General features: G+C 51.3%; 1 protein-coding gene across 1 annotated transcript; it reads right to left on the reverse strand.

The window, feature by feature from the left end:
- Positions 1–231: 231 nt before the first annotated feature.
- LOC142189004 (snake venom metalloproteinase fibrolase-like) lies at positions 232–12,613 on the reverse strand. The gene is made up of 9 exons (XM_075262112.1): positions 12,551–12,613; positions 12,415–12,468; positions 12,220–12,291; positions 11,970–12,139; positions 11,780–11,864; positions 10,200–10,336; positions 1,206–1,311; positions 790–835; positions 232–573 (listed from the first exon to the last, which is right to left on the reverse strand). The coding sequence occupies exons 1-9, from the start codon at positions 12,611–12,613 to the stop codon at positions 452–454; spliced, it is 855 nt and encodes a 284-aa protein (XP_075118213.1). The 3' UTR covers positions 232–451.
- Positions 12,614–13,087: the final 474 nt, after the last annotated feature.

Raw genomic sequence — 13,087 nt, forward strand, 5'->3', positions numbered from 1 at the left:
TTTAGAACTAAAAATGATTAAGATTAATAGGGGTGCCCAAACTTTTTCAAAGGACTGTATAATAAATTCAGGAATGTTTATGTCCTACCCTGGAACCTGTATAGCAGATACACCTTGTGCTGTATTAGGCTCTGTCCAGCAGAGGGCGACACAGTCTTCTGCACAGGACAAATGCTGCCATCTAGTGTCCTGGCCACAATAACCCCCCGCTCTCCGACTACAACCCCCATCAGTCCCGTTACTTCTTATGTACACTATACACCGATGACATCATCAGCCGTCCTCTAGGTAAACTACAAGTCCCAGCATGCTGCAGGACAGTCCCCGGAGACAGTAGTGGTGTCCTCATCCATCTCCACCATCACACGCTGGACAATCCACGACCAGACCTCACAGGACGCTCCTCGGCTTCTCCGCCATATTGGACCACACCATGACCACGACGCCCCCCTCAGGACGGCCATGTCTTCTGCAGTCTCCTCTCTCCTGGTCTCTGGCACGTCTTCTTCCTGAAGATGATGATGAAAGCCACGAAGGAGACGACCAGGCAGAGGACGAGCGACACCTTACCGACTGGAGAAGAAGAGACAGGATCAGCCAAGACACAGACACAAGGACCCGCCAGGATCAGCCAAGACACAGACACAAGGACCCGCCAGGATCAGCCAAGACACAGACACAAGGACCCGCCAGGATCAGCCAAGACACAGACACAAGGACCCGCCAGGATCAGCCAAGACATGGACACAAGGACCCGCCATCGTACTGGAGACGGAAGAAGGGACTTACTGGTTTCCAGGGTCTGTACTGGGTCGTCCTGCAGCACCGGTTCATCCTAGAGGGAAAATGTTAGTCAGTGACTAATATATACCAGTATATACAGAGTCTGAAGCCTCTCCCGACCCTCAGCGGCCTCTATGCTTTACACTGAAGCTCAATTAGATATGATCAGCGAGCACCCTTCAGCTACATTGTCTGTAGTGGTGGGAGGTAGTCTAGAACCCGCCCCCTGTCCCATCACTCACTGCTGCTCTCCCTCCCCCATGCTTTACACTACAGCTCGGCTTGTTCAGACTGGCTGCTGTGTATCAGCACAAGCAGCGATGACGATCAGAGACTACAAGGGAGGAGACTCCAGTAAGACAAGGACTATATACGGTATATATAGGCCCAGGGCGTGTCAGAGGTGACTATGGAGGACTCACTATGTAGGTGCGGGGTCTGTCCATCAGGCAGGTGATGTCCGTCTCCTCCAGGAAGCGATGGAGGGCGCTGTGGCTGCAGTCACTGAACACCTCATTCATGTTGTGTCTGATAAAGACAATGGCATAGGTTACACCAGGCCACACCCACATACACCTGACCCCGCCCAGTGGACACTCTAATTCCCCATAGACCCCACGCTATTACACTCAGGATAGTTATAGATCTCTGCCCGAAATCTTCCCAAAACAAAAATAACACAAATGGATATTCTGCAGGATTTAGGAATCTTCCTGGAGCCTGAAATACCGGACTCGTCCTCAGGGTGGCAGAGTAACCGCACAGCCCAACATTTATAGGCCGAGGGGCTGAGTATGCAGTCAGTGAGGTGACCGGGTATAGGCAGCACAGAGGATGTCAGGAGAGGAGTGTGCGGATCTTATAGAGTTACATAGTAGGAGCAGGGTCACAGCAGCACAGAGGATGTCAGGAGAGGAGTGTGCGGATCTTATAGAGTTACATAGTGGAGAAGCAGGGTCCACAGCAGCACAGAGGATGTCAGGAGAGGAGTGTGCGGATCTTATAGAGTTACATAGTAGGAGCAGGGTCACAGCAGCACAGAGGATGTCAGGAGAGGAGTGTGCGGATCTTATAGAGTTACATAGTAGGAGCAGGGTCACAGCAGCACAGAGGATGTCAGGAGAGGAGTGTGCGGATCTTATAGAGTTACATAGTAGGAGCAGGGTCACAGCAGCACAGAGGATGTCAGGAGAGAAGTGTGCGGATCTTATAGAGTTACATAGTGGAGAAGCAGGGTCCACAGCAGCACAGAGGATGTCAGGAGAGGAGTGTGCAGATCTTATAGAGTTTTTTTTTTTTTGTAACTCAAATTTTTATTGAAAAATTTTTCAGTTTTATACAATAAGAAAAGACAATTACAAGTAACAAGGCGAACACCCGCCCTGCGAACAAAAAAGCACACAGTGCAACACAAGAAAAAATAAAAACAAAGAAAGCAACATAGAGAAAAAACAAAAAGGGGGGGGGGGGAGGAGGGAGTGGGTGAGTGGGACAGGTGGGTGGGGGAGAGGACTAAACATAGAGGGTGAAAGGGTAGGTAGGGGTGAGTGTGAGCAGTCAGGAAACCAGTGAGAGCGCTCGCCAGGTCATCCATACCACAGCCAGTTAGGAAGGGCTCGCGAGCAACCACTGGTCAAATACCTGAGACGAACAACAAGAGTATCAATCAGAGGAGGGGTCAGAGCCCAGGAGCGTCCGGTACTCTGCAGACTGTTGGAACCTGAACCAGTAGAACCAGGTTCTGGTGTACGCCTCAGTCGTACCATGCAGGAAAGACGTGAGATTTTCCATGTGCATTATCTCGTTGACCTTCGAAATCCAGAGGGAGAGAGGAGGAGGATCCACTCGTTTCCAAAAAAGGGGGATACAAGCCCGGGCAGCGAGGATCAGGAATCTAAGCAGGGAACGCTTAAAGACCTTTACAGAAGACTCACAATGATTAAGGAGGAACAAGGCAGGGCCCAAATGGTGAGAAGTTTCAGTAAGCTGGAGGGTTATCCGCTTGACCCCTTCCCAGAAGGACGAAAGGGCAGGACAGGACCAAAAAACGTGTAGCAGCGTGCCTTCCTCGTCGCCACAGCGCCAACATAATGGGGAGACCTGAGGAAACATAGCATGGAGTCTCGTAGGAACCCTATACCATCGGGATAAGATTTTGTAGCTGGCCTCCTGGTAGCGAGAGCTGATGGAAGCAGTATGAGAAAGGCGAAAAATGCGCTTACGCTGTTCCTGAGAGAGGGAAAGGGATAAGTCAGATTCCCATTTCAACAAGAACGGCGGAACAAAGTCCTCCGGAGGTTCAACCAGGATCTGGTAAGTGAGCGAGAGGGAGTGGCGGAGGGGGCCAGCACCAACAAAAATCTTCTCCAAGGGGGTAGGTTCGACACGGAACTCAGTAGGAGCAGGAAGAGAATGCAAAAAGTGACGAAGTTGCATCCCCCGCCAAGCATCCAAAGGTGGCAGCTCAGGAGGGGCCTGAGAGCTCAGAAGTGTATTCCATCCCCTTGCGTCCTGGAAGTGACAGGCACGAAAAATCCCATGACGGCGCCAATTACGGAAAACTCGATCAAACATTCCAGGTGGAAAAGCAGGATTGCCCAGCACTGGGAAAAAAGCGGAATCCTTAGGGAGGAGAGTGGAGCGAACAAGGCCCCTGGAGCAAATCCGAAGCGTGGGACCAAGGGTAGGGTGAGAAAAGAGAGATGACAATGAGGAGGAGTCCAGCCATGGGGCAACCTGCAAAGGGATCGGAGAGAATGCCTGTTCGATGTAGACCCAAGGTTTAGAAACAGCATGCCTACACCAGTCCACGACACGAGTCAGGTGGGTAGCCAAGTAATAGGACTTCAGGTCCGGAAGCGATAAACCACCACATCTCTTGGGACGAAAGAGAAAAGCCTTACTCACTCGGGCGGGTCTGCCCGACCAGATGAACTGCAGTTGGATGGAAGTGAGGGATCTAAGAAAAGACAGAGGAATGTGAATGGGAAGCGTCTGCATCAAATAGAGAAGACGAGGAAGAACGTTCATTTTACAAATCGCGCATCTCCCGAACCAGGTAAAGGCTCCAGCGGACCATCGAGTACAATCAGCCCTGATAGACGCCAGAAGTGGGGGGAAGTTGCAACGAAAGAGATCTTTCGGATCCGGAGTAAGATAAACCCCCAAATACTTGAGAGAAGTGGGGGCCCAATGAAAAGGGAAAGATTGACTCAATGAGGTGGCCGCTGGGGAAGAAAGGGTCACATTAAGGGCTTCCGACTTCGAAAAGTTGATTTTAAAGTTTGAAAGGATCGAGTAAACCTGAAAGGCAGACATCAGAGCTGGAAGAGAAACATGAGGGGAGGAGAGAAAAAATAGCAAGTCGTCTGCATACGCCGCCACTTTATATAAACGGGAAGAATGAGCAGCACCTGAGATGTTCGGATCGGCTCGAACCTGGCGGAGGAAGGGTTCAAGAGTCAAGACGAAAATGAGAGGCGAGAGAGGGCATCCTTGCCTAGTGCCATTTCGGATAGGGAAGGACTGGGACAGTAAACCGTTCACCCTGACCATCGCTGTGGGGAGAGAGTATGGAGCCATGATCCAACTCATCATGCGGTGTCCAAGACCAATATGTAACAAGGTCTCTTCCATGAACCGCCAGTTGACCCTGTCGAAGGCTTTCTCGGCGTCAGTTGAAAGAAGCATGAGAGGAGAGCCCGACTGTTTAGCCCCATACAGGAGGTTGATAGCTTTGGTAGTATTATCTCGAGCCTCATGGCCGGGTAAAAATCCAGCTTGATCCGGGTGAATAATATTTCCTAGCAAGGGCGATAAACGGGTCGCCAGGATCTTGGCTAAAATTTTTAGGTCAACATTGATTAGCGAAATGGGGCGGTAGTTAGAGCACAGAAGAGGGTCCTTTCCGGGTTTGGGGATAACTGCTATGTGAGCACGCAGGGAGTCACGACAAAGGGCCGAGCCATCGGTGAGAGAATTGAAAACTTTCAACAGTCTGGGGCGGAGTTCAGGGCCAAGTTTCTTATAGTATACCAAGGTAAGGCCGTCTGGGCCTGGGGCCTTACCCGTTGCCATACTGGAGATAGCTAAAGAAATTTCCTCTTCAACAATAGGAGATTCCAAGGCTGTCAAGTCCTCCAAAGACAACGACGGGAGACCAGAGGAGGAGAGATAAGAACGAATGCGATCAGGGAACACCGTCTCAGGAAGAGGAGAAGGGCCAGAGTCTACATGTACAAAGAGGCATAGTAGTCCCGAAAGGCAGCCGCAATATCAAGGGGCAAGTGTAACTGAGTACCCTGGGCGGAACCGATGCATGCAACGTAGGTGGAGGACTGCTGAACCCGAAGGGCCCTAGCTAGGGAACGCCCGCTCTTATTTCCAAACTCATAAAAATGACGTCTGCATTTAGCTAGAGTACCCTTCACCCTATCAGTGACGAGCATACGGAGTTCTTCCCGGGCGCTGGCAAGCTGGGAATAAACATCAGGAGTGATTTGGCGCTTATGAAGGAGTTCCAACGAGCGGATCCGCTGCAGCAGAGATTCAATACAAGCCCGGCGTTCCTTGTTTAAGCGGGAACCATGTTGCAACAGAATACCCCGGACAAAACATTTGTGAGCCTCCCACACCATAGGAGGAGCAATCCCCGACAATTCCTCCCTCTCAAAGTATTCCCCCAAACGGGTCTTAATGTAATCCAGGATGGTTACATCATCAAGAAGTGATGCGTTAAGCTTCCACTGACGCTGGAAAGGAATAGGAGAGGACAAGGAAACAGACAAAGTAACTAAAGCATGGTCGGAGAAAGTAATGTTGTCGACTTCCGCAGCCAACAAAGAATGGAGATGTTGGTGACGGACAAAGAGGTAGTCAATACGAGAGTATCGGTGATGGACCGGAGAGTAATAGGAGTAATTCCTATCCAATGGGTGGAGTAACCTCCAGGAGTCCACAAGCTGGTGGGAATGAAGGTCTCTCTTAACCCTCCTGATGAGCGAGTAAGGGTGAGAAGAGACGCCAGCAGAAGAGTCCAATGAAGGGTCTAGGACCAGATTAAGATCACCCCCCGCCACCAGGAAGCCCTCCACAAAGCCGTCCAACAGCCCTAAGTAAGAACTAAGAGCACGACCCTGTCCCGAGTTAGGTAAATACAAAGAAACAAAAGTAAAAAGTTGAGAGGAGATACGACCCTTTACCATAACAAGTCTCCCCTCAGAATCAGTGCGAGTCTCCAAATGTTCCCAAGGCAGGGAGCGAGAAATCAAGATACTAGTCCCTCTGGATTTCGGGTCAGGAGAAGAGCTATGATAGGAATGGGGGAACCAAGCATTAGTCAACTTGTATGGCTTGGTAGAGCAATGGTGAGTTTCCTGCAAAAATACAACATGAAGGCGCTTACCTTTGAGCAGATTGAAGAGTACGGAGCGCTTTTCTGGACTATGAAGGCCTCTCACATTGAGGGAGGCCACTGTGATGGAGGAAAGGCGATCAAGCGGAGGCATGGAGGGAGACGGGCTTTCCCAGCTCACACCCTAGGAGCAGAGGGAAAAAAAAAAAAAAAAAAAGGGGGGAGGGGGGGGAGGGAGGGGAGAGGGCGAAGAATTGAAGAGGGTAAAGGGAGAGGGAGAGAAAAAAGAGAGGAAAGTAACAGGGTAGAGGAAGGAGAGCAGTAAAGAAAGAGGGGGGGGGGGAAGAAAGGAAAAGGAAAAAGAACCAAGAGTAGAACAAATCTAACTACCCCTAGACAAATGGGCCAGGGGCACAACAACAGACAGGAAGGAGTGAGGGAGTAAGAAAAGATGGGGGGAGAAGTGGGCCCGCAAGCACCACGAGTGTACCTGGTAAGGAAGACCCTATGCCCCCACCCCCAACAAAGTGTATAGGGATAGGAAGCACAGGGCTACAAACTGACTCTAAGGTCCAAATAACAACATTGTATAAAAACACAGCAATACCAACAACAAGGGCCATCTATAAAGCCCAGCAGGAACAGGATCAAGAGGAACAGAGTAGTCACAGAACAAAATAAAATAAACATAGTGAAAATGTCCACCAACCGCGACACAAGTCCAAGACCACTCAACATAAAAGGATATCAACACTGTCCTGTGGGCAGATCAAAGACCGGTGGCATGAGGGATCATGCTTCAATGGGAAGCTGAGCTGAGAGATCTGGTTGACGGAGCGGAGACCCAGGCGGATCCGGTATTGGAAGACGTCGTGGAGTTGAGTTTCGCTGAGGTCTCTCTCTAGAAGCAGCCGAAGAAGAACTCCTGGAACCGCGGCCGCGCCTGGATATAGTAGGGCGGGAGGAATCCAGAGCAAGCCAGTTCGGGACTGAGACAGGGCGCACATCCAGGGAGGCAAACAAATCAGGCAAGTCCGCCGGGGAACGGACAACAATCGAAGACGAGCCAACACGAACAATCAAATGGAAGGGATGACCCCACCTATAGGAACCTCCACAGTCCTTAATCAGAGTCAACACCGGCTGAAGGGCACGGCGCATAGCCAAAGTGCGGGATGAGACGTCAGGATAGAGCTTGACAGAGGCATTCTCAAAAGGCACCGATCCCATATCCCAGGCACACCTCAGGATATGTTCCTTGTCCGTGAAGTAATGTAGTCTACACAGAACATCTCTAGGATTAGCAGGGTCAAGCGGGCCAGAACGTTGGACTCTATGCACACGGTCCATCATGAAGGTAGCATCCAGCGGGCGTTGAGTCGCCATATTGAAAATGGTATTAATACGGCTGATCAGATCATCCTGAGGGCCTTTTTCTGGCACTCCTCGTAATCGAATATTATTTCTGCGACCCCGGTTCTCCTGGTCATCCAGGAGCAAAGCAATATGCTGGAGGCGGGCCTCAGAGTGGGTTTGATTGCTCTCCACTGCAGACAGGCGTTGTTCCAAAGAGGACAGTGTTTGATCAGTAGCGTCAGCCCTAGTAGTAAGTTGAGACACATCAGACTGGATCGCACCGAGGGCCTGTGCCTGGGATTGTTCCATTCGGGAAACTACAGCATCCAGGTCCTGTTTAGTGGGCAGAGCTTGAATAAGGTCCCGAAGTAGCTGAAAGTCCGCAGAGGCAATATGAGCTGCCGAGCAGGGCAGGGAGGCTGAATCCAAGGATTGCATGTCATGTCCAGGGGGGGTGGCAGACAGTGAAGGAGGTGGCTGCGATTGGCGTAGCGGAGGAGATGGAGGAGCCATGTAATCAGTGCCAGACCCAGTAGCCGAGGTTCCAGATCGGGACAGGAAGGTAGAGATTGATGGTGAGTGAGTAAGAGAGCGGCCCGGCGTGCGGGAGGGAGCAGTAGAGGTGTTAGGACGTCTTCTGGACATATCACAATGAGAAGCGACCATAGAAGGTAATGAAGGTACACTCGCAGTATCACCAGGCCTTACATGAGGCGGTCACACAGTTCCATAGTCAAACCCGGTACCCGTGAGGTGCCAATAGAGCAGTGGGAGCAGTGCTAGTTCCGTGGGGATATACTGCAGAGCATATAACACACAGCAAGTGGAGGAAGGTGAGGAGCCCCCCCCTGATGGTGGAGTAGGGGCTCAGCACTCCCTTCACACCACTGCAGTCCACAGCAACAAAAAATAAATTCCCTGCTAGAAAGGTCTCTGAAGAGTGTAAGAAAGTCCAAAAAAACAGCAGGGAGTACTCACAGGGTTAGCAGAATGTCCCAGTAGAAAGTGTCAGGATGGGAGCCAAAACAGCAGGGAAGGGGGTGAGGTGTCTCCACTTCAGGCAATGCAGGGAGGCCAGGCAGCAGGTAGAGCAAGGGCCTAACACAGTGAAGCCGTCAGGGAGCTGCAAGCTGCATACCCCCACAGACGCTGCAGGAGGACCAGAGGAGGGACACCAGAGGACCTCGCCGAGCCAGGAGTCACCGCAGAGCCAGATCTTATAGAGTTACATAGTAGGAGCAGGGTCTCCAGCAGCACAGAGGATGTCAGGAGAGGAGTGTGCGGATCCTATAGAGTTACATAGTAGGAGCAGGGTCCCCAGCAGCACAGAGGATATCAGGAGAGGAGTGTGCGGATCTTATAGAGTTACATAGTAGGAGCAGGGTCTCCAGCAGCACAGAGGATATCAGGAGAGGAGTGTGCGGATCTTATAGAGTTACATAGTAGGAGCAGGGTCCCCAGCAGCACAGAGGATGTCAGGAGAGGAGTGTACGGATCTTATAGAGTTACATAGTGGAGGAGCAGGGTCCCCAGCAGCACAGAGGATATCAGGAGAGGAGTGTGCGGATCTTATAGAGTTACATAGTAGGAGCAGGGTCCCCAGCAGCACAGAGGATATCAGGAGAGGAGTGTGCGGATCTTATAGAGTTACATAGTAGGAGCAGGGTCTCCAGCAGCACAGAGGATGTCAGGAGAGGAGTGTGCGGATCTTATAGAGTTACATAGTGGAGGAGCAGGATCCCCAGCAGCACAGAGGATGTCAGGAGAGGAGTGTGCGGATCTTATAGAGTTACATAGTAGGAGCAGGGTCCCCAGCAGCACAGAGGATGTCAGGAGAGGAGTGTGCGGATCTTATAGAGTTACATAGTGGAGGAGCAGGATCCCCAGCAGCACAGAGGATGTCAGGAAAGGAGTGTGCGGATCCTATAGAGTTACATAGTAGGAGCAGGGTCCCCAGCAGCACAGAGGATGTCAGGAGAGGAGTGTGCGGATCCTATAGAGTTACATAGTAGGAGCAGGGTCACAGCAGCACAGAGGATGTCAGGAGAGGAGTGTGCGGATCCTATAGAGTTACATAGTAGGAGCAGGGTCCCCAGCAGCACAGAGGATGTCAGGAGAGGAGTGTGTGGATCCTATAGAGTTACATAGTAGGAGCAGGGTCACAGCAGCACAGAGGATGTCAGGAGAGGAGTGTGCGGATCCTATAGAGTTACATAGTAGGAGCAGGGTCACAGCAGCACAGAGGATGTCAGGAGAGGAGTGTGCGGATCCTATAGAGTTACATAGTAGGAGCAGGGTCCCCAGCAGCACAGAGGATGTCAGGAGAGGAGTGTGTGGATCCTATAGAGTTACATAGTGGAGGAGCAGGGTCCCCAGCAGCACAGAGGATGTCAGGAGAGGAGTGTGTGGATCCTATAGAGTTACATAGTGGAGGAGCAGGGTGACAGCAGCACAGAGGATGTCAGGAGAGGAGTGTGTGGATCCTATAGAGTTACATAGTAGGAGCAGGGTCCACAGCAGCACAGAGGATGTCAGGAGAGGAGTGTGCGGATCCTATAGAAATACATAGTAGGAGCAGGGTCCCCAGTAGCACAGAGGATGTCAGGAGAGGAGTGTGCGGATCCTATAGAGTTACATAGTAGGAGCAGGGTCCCCAGCAGCACAGAGTACTTCAGGAGTCTTGCCATTACTGCACACTACCACCTACCCAGTGCGTCGGGAGAGCAGACATTTCCCTGTGGCTGCAGGACAATAGCAGTGCTCAGTATCATGTCTCATGCCCAGGTTATGCCCCATCTCGTGGGCCACGTACTTGGCCAGTTCCCTGGCGCTGAGTCCAGTGTCCTGTAGAGAGATGAGGATCAGCAGATAGAAGGTGTATACAACAGCGCCCCCTCCTGTCCTCTGGACATGACTGGCATGGTGACCAGTGGAGAGGGATCCCACCCAGGACAGTTCAGCCGCTGGTCACGTAATCCATTGGAGACTGCACTAGATGTAGAGGAGGAGCGGGTCACTCTCATAATAATAATAATCCTTATTTATATAGCGCCAACATATTCCATGGCACAGTACAAGACTCAAAAGACAAATGCAGCCATTGTCTATTAATCCGTAACAGGAGGAGATGGTGGAGGAGACACAGATGTAAGACCAGCAAACCTTATCTACACAACAGCCGCAGATCAGACTACAGCCTCACCTCCGACTACAGTCTCAACAATGGCTGCCGTCTCACCTCCATCTACAGTCTCAACAATGGCTGCCGTCTCACCTCCATCTACAGTCTCAACAATGGCTGCCGTCTCACCTCCGACTACAGTCTCAACAATGGCTGCCGTCTCACCTCCGACTACAGTCTCAACAATGGCTGCCGTCTCATCTCCGACTACAGTCTCAACAATGGCTGCCGTCTCACCTCCGACTACAGTCTCAACAATGGCTGCCGTCTCACCTCCGACTACAGTCTCAACAATGGCTGCCGTCTCATCTCCGACTACAGTCTCAACAATGGCTGCCGTCTCACCTCCGACTACAGTCTCAACAATGGCTGCCGTCTCACCTCCGACTACAGTCTCAACAATGGCTGCCGTCTCACCTCCGACTACAGTCTCAACAATGGCTGCCGTCTCACCTCCATCTACAGTCTCAACAATGGCTGCCGTCTCACCTCCGACTACAGTCTCAACAATGGCTGCCGTCTCACCTCCATCTACAGTCTCAACAATGGCTGCCGTCTCACCTCCGACTACAGTCTCAACAATGGCTGCCGTCTCACCTCCGACTACAGTCTCAACAATGGCTGCCGTCTCATCTCCGACTACAGTCTCAACAATGGCTGCCGTCTCACCTCCGACTACAGTCTCAACAATGGCTGCCGTCTCACCTCCATCTACAGTCTCAACAATGGCTGCCGTCTCACCTCCGACTACAGTCTCAACAATGGCTGCCGTCTCACCTCCATCTACAGTCTCAACAATGGCTGCCGTCTCACCTCCGACTACAGTCTCAACAATGGCTGCCGTCTCACCTCCGACTACAGTCTGACCTCGATACTTCTGATATATTATGAGGTATATGGCAATAGTAAGTCAGGAGAAGAAGGAGAATCATCCACATCAGCAATACTCTGATACAACTATAAGTGAGCATGATGTCCACCAACCACTTGTGGGGTCTTCTAGAGGTTTATGTCTTTCTGCAGACCTCCAACTACTGGTCCACCATGGAGGCTGATAGTCCTGATGACGTCACCTTACATGGCAGGACCAGCAGTGTGTTACGCACCTTTATGATGCCCCCACTTTGAGCCTCCGAGCACATCTTGGCCAGGTAGGCCTCGCCCAGTGCGTGGTTCTTGAAGTTGGCGCCGCTGCATGGAAGAGAAACTAAAGTAAGGCCGACCATCAAGAGCCAGCTGTGGGGCCAACACCTCAGAAGACGGAGAGAAGAGACCAAAGGTGGTTATGGGACAAACCTGATGAGCTGGATGTTATCGTGATGTTTACGAGCCAACAAGTCCTCCGTCCTCCACTCCAAGAACCTCTGCAGGGTGGTGAAGGCCGTCTCTGACACCACCGCTTTATTCTCCTGCGTCCAGATCTCCACCCCCACAAGGAAGACCTGGAAGTTGATCTTGGACAATATCTAGGAAAACAGATGATTTTCTGTCAGACTTCTGGTGGAATCTATAGGCCTGTCCACTGTACAGGAGGACACGGCAGTACCTGGTTAAGATGGTGGGCCATGGAGATTAGATGGTGTCTGGTCTTCTCCAAGTTTGCTCCATGACGTTGATACTGTAGATGGAGACAAGCATGAGGTCAACCATTATATGAAGACAATCGTGGCCAATCCGACTACTACGGAGACTGATTCCACGTGTGGTCAGAAGGTCACAGTGGTGGAGGTCACTTACTTACCTCCATCTTATCGGCCACCAGGAACAGCTCAATGTTGTAGGTCCTGAGCTGGCCCTAAGACGTGAACATTGAACATAAGGATCACAACTACTAGAAGATTCTCTAACCCCAAATAGTCACCCGTCACATTGTGTACCTCTCCACTAACGGACTCTGGGGAGCGCTGTTTGCGGTGGTGGGAGTGGCCCACAATCTCCATTATGTGAAGAGCGGTGATCCCATGGCCTGATGAGTTGGGGTCAATGCTATAAGTCTCACCTCCGATGGTCACATACCCACTGGAACACATAGACACAACACGTGACTGCTACGAGAACCCAGATAATAGTCCTACATGGTGGAAATAGATCTGCGGCCACTAGGGGGCACTGACTACATGGCCGAGCCCCACAATCACCTCCGTGTCTGATATATAGGGGGCGCTGACTACATGACTACATGCCCTATCACCACAATCACCTCCATATCTGATATATAGGGGGCGCTGACTACATGCCCTACCACAATCACCTCCTGTACCTCCATGTCTGATATATAGGGGGCGCTGACTACATGACTACATGCCCTACCACAATCACCTCCTGTACCTCCATGTCTGATATATAGGGGGCGCTGACTACATGACTACATGCCGTACCACAATCACCTCCTGTACCTCCATGTCTGATATATA

This window comes from Leptodactylus fuscus, chromosome 1 (assembly GCF_031893055.1).
Source record: "Leptodactylus fuscus isolate aLepFus1 chromosome 1, aLepFus1.hap2, whole genome shotgun sequence".
Lineage (NCBI taxonomy): Eukaryota > Metazoa > Chordata > Amphibia > Anura > Leptodactylidae > Leptodactylus > Leptodactylus fuscus.

Excerpts from the sequence above, each read along its gene's own strand:
- LOC142189004 (XM_075262112.1), bottom strand. The coding sequence starts at position 12,613 with ATGGAGATTGTGGGCCACTCCCACCACCGCAAACAGCGCTCCCCAGAG. Across the intron at positions 12,140-12,219 it reads TGGCCCACCATCTTAACCAG|ATATTGTCCAAGATCAACTT; the intron begins GTACTGCCGTGT and ends CTGTTTTCCTAG. Across the intron at positions 574-789 it reads AGTACAGACCCTGGAAACCA|TCGGTAAGGTGTCGCTCGTC; the intron begins GTAAGTCCCTTC and ends CTTCTTCTCCAG.